The sequence below is a fragment of the Monosiga brevicollis genome, genomic scaffold (genome assembly GCF_000002865.3).
Source record: "Monosiga brevicollis MX1 MONBRscaffold_5 genomic scaffold, whole genome shotgun sequence".
Taxonomy (NCBI): Eukaryota; class Choanoflagellata; order Craspedida; family Salpingoecidae; genus Monosiga; species Monosiga brevicollis.
Window position 1 is genome coordinate 124,671 of NW_001865042.1, and position 8,990 is coordinate 133,660.

Genomic DNA, 8,990 nt, shown 5'->3' on the forward strand with positions numbered 1-8,990 from the left:
CGTCCATTTCTCGCACCGTAACACACAACAAAGCATCCCAGCACAGGACTCGAGCCCCGTCCTTGCTCCCGGAAAAAGTCACTTGTTCACCGCATGACGTGTTCATCGACCGCAAAGCAGTTCGGAAGACGCAAGGAAATTGCCAGACAGTTTGAGCACAAGTCAGAAAGTCAATTAAGAGTGAAATGAGCAGGTAGGTAGGTGGTCTTAAAGTCGCGGTGATGGCCTCACGCACGACTATTCTGATAGGTTGCATGCTCATCCAGCGATGCGTAGCTTATTGCAAGCTGACGAGCCGTCTGGGCAGAATCATCGCGCGACATGGATAAACGGGATTGGGTGAGATAGCTGCTAAAAGCCTCGTTAACTTTTTTGGGGGGAGTAGCCCAAATCGGGTCGTCGACTTGCGCGTAGGCGCTGCTGCGAGAAACCGCGGGTTGTTCTAGATCAGCTGGCCGCCTGCTGATACTCCCAGACAGCATTGGTCTGCTTGAAGCAGCCCCAACTTGAGTAGGTGCAGCCGTGGCCTCATGCCGGTTCGCCTCTTTGCCCATGAGGTGGATAGGCACATCGACATACTCTTGGGTGCTCGGTTTGGCCTTGGCGGGCCGGCTAGCGCCAAAGACAGCGCGATGGTCCGTTACTTCCGGCATGCCATGGACCTGACTCGTGGCATGGATAGATGTATTGATATACTGATGGGGTTTCGTTTTGGCCTTGGCGGGCCGGTTAGTGCCAAACACAGTGCGGTGGTCCGTGGCGTCTGGCATGTCTATGGCCTGGCTCGCGTCTGTCGCCTGCAGCGCGTGTGAGTTGCCCAATGGCGGGGACGACGACCTTGGCTCGGGGATTTGAAATAACGGCGTCACGTATACATCCCTGTTTGTCCTTAACGGGCCGGATGCCGGTGCCTGTAAGCTAGCACTGTCATCTGTCTCGTGGGTCTGAACGTCGATAGCGTGCCATACGGGTGCGGGCGCCAAGCTCGTCGTGGCATTCTCGGGAGCTTGCTGTGGAGACGGCTGGGAGTTGGATGTAATGACCACGGTGAGGGGGGCCAAAAGCTCGTTGAGCTCATCGCGGAAGGCAGAAAGCTCTCGATAGTCACAGGCTACGGGATGCGTGAGCGGTGTGTCAAAAAAAGAGTCGTCGTCGTTGGAGCCACACCGACTGAGTACCTCCTCCATGCTATTGAACAAAAACACTTCATCCTTGGCTTGGCCCTTGGCACGGCCAACCACTCGAAACTTGCCCTTGGCGTTGAAAAAGGCAAGAAAATGGAGGACGCGCTGGGCCAGTGGCTTGCCAGAGGCGCTGCTTTCAACAACGGAGGAAATGCAAAAGACCACCTCATGCTGGTGTTCCTGTGGCTCCTTGACACGCAACAGAAATGCACCCTCCGGGCTGCACAAGGCACGGTGTAACGAGAAGAAGAGAGGTGAGACGAGCCGCCGGTAGAGGTGATCAGTCAGCGAGCAGGCGTGGCTGCTGCCTGTTTCCTGTGGTTTGGGTGGACAACATCGTTTCCACAGATCAGCACGAGCGAATCAACAACGTACGGATCGCCGCCATATGCGGCAATGCGACTGATGGTCACGTCGCGGTTGATGGGGCCATGAAAGAAAATAGGCATGCCGTTTGGGAAGGCACGACGAATGGCGCGCGCCATGCGCTTTTTGGGTGGCACGTTCCGACCTTGACCCAGACACATGGCGACCGCCACAACCAAGGCAACGAGCACCACGCCCCCTCCACCCAGACCCATGAGAACATCCATGGCGATCTTTACAAATCGAAGCAAGGGGTCACATGAAGAAGGGCGTCATCACCACTGGAGGCAAGACACAGCTGCATCAACGTGAGGATCCTTGGTCAGAAAAATGCCTCCTGTTCAATGTCCGTCATCCACTCATTGAGCCGCAATCCTTTCAGTCAACGTAGGTCTAACCACTTCTACACTCGGGCGACATGTGACTGTACACATGGGCGGGAGGTATGGGGTCGGGTGGAAGAGGAGAAAAGCACAATTTTGCTGCATGCCCACACTTTGAAAGCCTCTGCCAGCCGCTGATGCTCGGCAAAGCCCCTGTTGCTTAGTTGACACAAGCCGACTGCTCGCGTTGTCCCTTTGCTGTTGGTGCAAACATCTGTCCTGCTGCCATTCATACCTCCTTTTGACTACGCCATGACTCGCAAATTCTGACGCCCCCACCCCACCACGCAAGCATTTCACAAGCACATCCCCAAACCAAACGCGCAACATCGGCGGACTGAGGCGCATACTACCACCCATGACACCCCGTAGGCAGCAAAATCCTCAAATTCATTCGTGCTTCATTCGTGCTTCATTAGTGTTCTGCTCCGTCATGGAAGTTCAATGTGACCACGATCGTACACATTCACAACTCTGGAAGCAAATGCTCGGTTCTCATCCCATCGCCCCCGCTCGGCGCCTTGATGCGAATTGCACGTCAGCTCGCAGTGAGCATTGCTTTGGCGTCTCGAACTTGTTTCCGTTCTCACCCTTCACATCACCGTCAACTCAACAGATATAAAATCCAGTAAACCCTCTACAAGTGTTTTCCACTGCCGACCAGGTCCCTCCCACACCTCACCTCACCCTCTTTCATCCCCCTCGCCCATCTGCATCATCACCACGTCGGACTCGGTTGCCTCGTGCCGTCGGTCTCCTATGATTTTGTGTGTGTGTGTGTGTGTGTGTGTGTGTGTGTGTGTGTGTGTGTGACATTTTGATGACAATCAAATTGTCATCATTTTCGTTTTGTTTGTGTGAGTGTGTGTTTTGTGTTTTTTTTTTCGATCGACTAACTGACGCGCACACCCACACACACAGACTCGCTGACACTGGCGCGCTCACACGTTCACACTCGCACACGCACTGACTCGCTCACTCCCTAATCGCTCAGACACAGACAGACACACAGACACAGAAACAGCCAGACACACAGACACAGACACAGCCAGACACAGACACAGACACACACGCACACACACACATACTGACACACACATACATCCGTGCGTTCGGCAAAATGGCAGCCAGTCAAGGTGGGGGGATTTTAGGAATGGGATGGATGATGACGGTGGTGGTGGTGGCGCTGGTGACGATTGGAACGGTGGATGTGGCAAAGGCAGTGGACATGGGGATCGAGGGGTTTGGGCGCGCAATCCCGCAACCGCGCGACCTCGAGCACGCCAAGGAATTGCACGCTCAGGCCTTGCGACATGCCAGTGACCAGCGCCGACGCTTGGGTACCAACTCAGCTGCGTCGGCTCTGCCCATGCCCGTGGTTGGTCTCTTGCCGGGAGATGAATCGCGTCATCAGCTGCATCGACAGGCCGGCCGCCAACTCTTCAACGAAGCCCGAGCACGGGGACGCACGTTTGGCGAGCCCGTGGTTCCGACCATCAATCCAATCACCTACGGAGCCGATCCAACCGGTATCTGCCCGGTTGTCGCTTGTTTGGCTTGCACATCCATTCCCTCATCATGGGCTTACTCTCGCTCCTGGCGCCCACAGGGCGAGATGATAGCACGGCCGCCTTCCAAGCAGCCATGAAAGATCTCTTGTCTTACAATGCCTCGGTGCCCAAGATGGCCTCGGGCATCACCAACCTGGGTGGCATCACTATGGATCTCCAAGGTGGAGAATACCTCATCTCACAGTCCTTGGTCTTTCCCACCTTTTTCGGCAATGCGTAAGCCTCGGTACTTTGCTCGTGTTGCTTGCCTTGCGACGCATAGTCCTCCACATCGCTCCCAATTCCAGGTCGTATTCCTGATGCCAGCCTGGGCTCTACTGCCCTGTGAAAATATATTGGTCCCTGTAGCCGTATCGTTCGCGGCTCACTACGAGCCAGCCGCAGCTTCCCGTCGGATGGCTACCTCATTCAGATTGGTCAAGACGGGTACGCCATGACCTGCGCGTGCCTCGCGCCAGCGCGCTGACGGGGCCCGATCCCGTTCACTCACGAATCTGAACCTCACGCTCTTCTTCACTGTTGGCTTGCCCTCGAGTCGCAGTTGCCAACCGGATCAACAAAAGTCTTGCAACGAGTTTATCGAGCTCTCGGAGCTGTTGCTGGACGCCTCTCAAGTATGGCCGGCCTTGACCGAGCTGAGAGCTGCGCCCTAGACCTCACACAAAGGTGTCCATTCTCACCCCTGCCCATCCACCGCGCACCGTGCACACAGGTGGCGGCAGGCTGCGTGTATATTGCCAGCACCATGGGTGCTACGCTTGGACCCTCAATTTTTTTTCATGGTTTTCTCCAAGTCGGTTGTTAGCTTCCTACTTGCCAATTTGTGTCTTCTCGACTGCTGTCTGTGCTGGCCATGCCTTCACTCCCATCGACACCTCAACTCGCGTCGCAGGCTGGCCTCCATGTGGTGGGATCACACGAAGTCATGTTGCTTGAAGCTTGGCTCAGCGAGTTGTATTGGTCTGAACCTGAGCAGCGAAAGAAAAACTCCACCTCCGTTGGCGTGTTGCTCGATGGCAATGATCACCTTCTGACCGACGTCATTGTTTTTGATTTTACCAAGGCAGGTGCAGGTGCCACGCACAACACCCTCGTCTTGCCGACAATTGCTCATTGCCCACGCACGGCCCAACCACGCTTTTCTTGCACGGCCCACCGCGTGCCATCCTCTGCTTCTATCTTGTCCTCCCTCTCTCTTCGTCTAGACGGGCGTGGTCGTAAACGGGGGTGCCAATATCTTGATTGGCGTGCACACGTGGAATGGTGGTGGAATTGGCATTCAAGTCAACTCGCACAATACACGCCTGAGTACCTGCTATCTCGACTACAACCACCTTCTCATCAACGACCCAAGCAAAGTGATTGTGGAAGACACGTTCTTCTTGCAGGTCGGTTGTGCATTCCTATGCAACATTTAAGCTCTCCAGCCAGCCTCACAACGCCGCCATAGACTACTGCCTGGATTCAGGCCGTGCATGGTCAAGCTGAGGACACAATCCTGCGCTACAACAGCTTCACCAACGACAACCCCGTCGCTGTTGCCATAAATGGAACCTTTACCTCGGTGTGTCTATTGCTCGGACCCGTTTGCGTCTCAAGCAGCACTCATCATCGTGGTGGTTCGACTGTGCCAATGCATGACCAATAGGTCAGCAATGTGCAAGTTGTTGACGACTTTGGCAACACCCGTCACACCCGCGCCACACAGGCAAAGACGGTTCGACCTGCTCCATGACAAGTAGCCTTTTGCTTTTTGCCAGATTTACTGGCCACCACCTCACATGCCCGGCACCCGATGACATGTTTCAGATTACGGGCACGCAGGCGTTGTTTGACTTTTCAGACGCCCTGTTGTTTCCATGGATTGGTCGCATTGAATACAGTGTGACCATGAACACGCCCTCCTTTGCTCGCCATTATGCCTCCTTTTCCAATATGACTGCCCAGGTCAAGCTTCATGCACACTTCTCTATCTGGGCATCCCACATGATTGCTCGGCCTCATGAGTATTGTGCCCTACCGCGCGGGCTTGTAGGTTAATTTTGAAGAAGCGGTCAACGCCACCATCACGGCCACCGCTATTCAAGGCGAGTAAGCGCACGCACCCAGACTCTGGGCTGAATTGATCAATGTGCTAGTGGCATCAACGCTTTTGACTCAGAACGCATCCCGAGTAATGTCGAGGACATAGTATGCAATTCGCGGGGCGATAATTTTATTTATTGGTCCTTTGCGCGTTTGGCCGTGGGGGCCGCAGTTGCATCCCCGTTGGCTTCACCCTGAAAGCGGCGGATGGCCGATGTCTGGGTGTTGCCCACTTGCAAGCGACGCTCAATGGCCACGGTTTGCTTTTGCTTCACCTGCTCGCGGACCAGATCGTCCTAAATATCACACAAGCCCGGCTGTCAATGAGAGACGCTTCAATGCATATGCTCGAAAAACAAAAAAAAAAAAAAAAAAAAAAAAAAAAAAAAAAACAGCGCAGCACAAAACAACATCATCTCAAGTCAAACCTGAAGGAATGGATGCTGCAAAGCAGCCTCCACCGTCAGCCGCTGGGAAGGATCCAGCACCAAGAGCTTGGACACCATGTCCTTGGCTATTCATGTCCATGGCCGGTAAGTATGTCATCAAAACTTCTGGGTCAACCAAGACACAAAGATGTTACGTACCCGAGTCACTTATGTCATCCCAGTACGGCTCCAAGAATGTATATGTCCCCGCTGTTTTCGTGGCGCAGAAGCCAATGTGAGCGCCAGTACTTTTGACGATGAGTTGCAGAGATGGAAGCATCGTGCACTTACTTAAAATCTGTTCTGCCAGGCTAAGGTCAGTGCTCAGATCCTCTGAAAAGGGAGGAAAACCACACAGCCTGCGCAAAAAAGTGGTGGTTGTGAGTTCGGCATTGCTGTTTTTCAGTTGGAAAAAAGAATTGGAAACAAACGAAAAAAGGTTGGCGCGTACATGATGTAGAGAATCACTCCCAAGCTCCACATGTCAGCGGCTTTACCGTAGCCCTGCCAGGCAACATAATTCCCGTGAGCTGGCGGCTGCCTGGAACATTTACATCGGCGTTTGCATGGGTCAGAACGTGTCAGCCACACCTCTTCCTGGCAACGGTCCGTCATTTTGAGCACTTCGGGGGCTTGGTAGCTACGTGGAGGTAGCCAACACAGATGAGAACGGGGCTGTCGAGCAATGACTTTGGAATTCATAAGCAGGTGTGGTTGTCTCTTGGGAAATGGCTGACCTGGGAGTGCCACACATGGTTTTCATAAAGGACTGTGGGCCCACAAGCTTGGCAAGTCCGAAATCCGTAATCTAGAGTGGCAGACAAATGAGACCCGCGGAAGGGTGCTCTGAAATCACTAAAGCTGGTTAGCGAGGACAGGGCCACACGGCTGGCACCTTGATCAGAGAGTCGTCACTCTTGCTGGTGAGGAGAATGTTCTCTGGCTTGAGATCTCGGTGAGCAATGTTTTGGCTGCCAAAAGGATACGCATGGCCAGATGCAAGTTTAGGCACAAACGAAGCGGAAAGAGAGGCCCCGTTCTGCTTTGCAGATGTGGGAACAGGACAAAACAGCAAGACGCACTCGTGAAGATACTTGACCGCATCCAACATTTGCAGGAAGTAGAATTTGGACACGTCCTCGGAAAACTTCTCCTTGTCGACGATGCGATCAAAGAGTTCGCCACCAGACGCTCTAGTGAGGTGGAAGAAAAGATGAAAGAAAAGAGGCGTCAGGGTTGAACCTTCTAAACACACCCAGTAGGGGGGCACCAAAGCAAATGGAGTTTGCCACGTACAACTCGAGTACAATGTACAGGTGAGAAGGTGTATTCTCCACGTCGTGTACGTGGATGACGTTGGGCTGTTGGTCAGTTGATCAGGCGGAAAGAAGTGAAGCGAGATACAGGTGAGGGTTGCGAGAGCAAGGGGAATTATGGGCTTGTGGCCAGACAGTTAGAAGAGCATACATGGTTGATTTTGAGAAGGATATCAACCTCGGCCATGACTTGTGCATCCGAAACTCCAATGGACGAGCCCTACACATCGCAGCAGAATTGAGAGCCAAAAATTCAAGTCTATTGCACTGCGAGGTAGGCAAAATGACCTAAAACAGGGCGGCGGGCTTACCACGGTGGAGGTGAACTTGCGCTTGGAAATGATTTTGACGGCGTACTTGCGACCGGTGCGCTTGTCGATGGCAAGATGTACTTCGCCACAGGCACCGGTGCCCAGAGGTTTTGTAAGGTTGTACCGGTCCTCGATGGCCGGATGCGATGACTGCATGCTTGACTGGCCCATGTGAAACACGTAGCGCGGCGCTGCGTTGTCGCGAGCAAAGACCGAACCAGTCAAGAGTCGGGGGCGGAAATAACAGAGATAGGACACCCAAACACGGACACGGACACGGACACGGACACGGACACGGACACGGACACGGACACGGACACGGACACGGACACGGACACGGACACGGGTACGGGCACGGGCACGGACGCAGACGCAGACTTTGACGCAGACGCAGACTTTGACGCAGACGCAGACACGGACACGGACACGGACACGGACAATATCTGGTTTTCTTGCCCTGAGTCAGCTCGATGAGGGCGTTGTGGCGAAGGACGACATGATTGCCTTTGCCCACGCGCTGATTGTCAACAAAAGTGCCATTGCTGCTGGTATCCGTGAGCTTGACTACAACTCGTCCTCATCGTACTGCGAATAGGCTTCCTTGGGTCGCTCCTGTACAAGAGAACACGGCCATGTGGGAACAAGTCAAAGAAAAAAAAAAAGAAAAAAAAAAGGAGAGACAAACAGAAAAGAAATCAAGTCATCAAGTCCACTCGAGGGGGGGGGGCAGAGAGGATCGGGATCTAGGTGAGAGACCTACGCGGCGGATGGTGCAATGCCGATTACTAATGGCAGGGTCAGTAAACTTGATGGTGCAGGTGGCATGGCGACCAAAGGAGTACTCGTCCTCCACAAGCTCTAAGGGGTGGAGGGGGTGGAGGGGGAGAGGGCAGGTAAGAAAAAAGGTCGACGCGGCCAAGAAGAGAGAGAGAGAGAGGGAGAGAGAAGGGGCAGTGTCAGATCACGGAGGTGCGGCGAGGCTACCGATGAGATCAAAACCCGGACGATCTGGCAGCAGTTTGCCCCAAGCCGTGTTGACGGGTTCTTCGTCTTCACTGAGTCCCAGCTAGAAAAAAGAAAAAAGGGTCGAGACAATAAAGTGTTGACGGTGAGCACTGCTCCGACGAGCGAGGGGGCGGCTGCCAAACATTGCGGGAGAGAATGGGCACACACGTTGTCGTCATCGACCACAAAGTCTGAGGCAGCGTCGGGTCGAGGTTACCCGCCATGGTGAATTTCGAGTGATGGACCTCTCCCGGAGGCTTGCGCGCAAGAGACCCACGAACGATCCAAACGCCGCACTAGCTTGTGCGAGTGCCAACCCAGCCTTTGCCTCGGAAAACTGA

The 8,990-nt window shown here is 54.0% G+C and overlaps 3 protein-coding genes across 3 annotated transcripts; 1 reads left to right on the plus strand and 2 right to left on the minus strand.

The window, feature by feature from the left end:
- Positions 1-227: 227 nt before the first annotated feature.
- MONBRDRAFT_36305 (uncharacterized protein) lies at positions 228-1,865 on the minus strand (the record flags this gene model as incomplete). The annotated part of the gene is made up of 2 exons (XM_001744202.1): positions 1,560-1,865; positions 228-1,404 (listed from the first exon to the last, which is right to left on the minus strand). Exons 1-2 carry the CDS (start codon positions 1,775-1,777, stop codon positions 228-230), a joined length of 1,395 nt encoding a protein of 464 aa, XP_001744254.1. The 5' UTR covers positions 1,778-1,865.
- Positions 1,866-3,098: 1,233 nt separating this feature from the next.
- On the plus strand, positions 3,099-5,152 carry MONBRDRAFT_6613 (uncharacterized protein; the record flags this gene model as incomplete). Its single annotated transcript, XM_001744017.1, has 6 exons — positions 3,099-3,462; positions 3,543-3,720; positions 3,853-3,930; positions 4,040-4,118; positions 4,710-4,892; positions 4,973-5,152. 6 exons carry the CDS (start codon positions 3,099-3,101, stop codon positions 5,150-5,152), a joined length of 1,062 nt encoding a protein of 353 aa, XP_001744069.1.
- An 859-nt stretch (positions 5,153-6,011) lies between these two features.
- On the minus strand, positions 6,012-7,800 carry Cds1 (uncharacterized protein; the record flags this gene model as incomplete). The annotated part of the gene is made up of 10 exons (XM_001744203.1): positions 6,012-6,103; positions 6,177-6,227; positions 6,309-6,376; positions 6,469-6,558; positions 6,755-6,825; positions 6,913-6,988; positions 7,100-7,210; positions 7,314-7,378; positions 7,485-7,522; positions 7,629-7,800. The coding sequence occupies 10 exons, from the start codon at positions 7,798-7,800 to the stop codon at positions 6,012-6,014; spliced, it is 834 nt and encodes a 277-aa protein (XP_001744255.1).
- Positions 7,801-8,990: the final 1,190 nt, after the last annotated feature.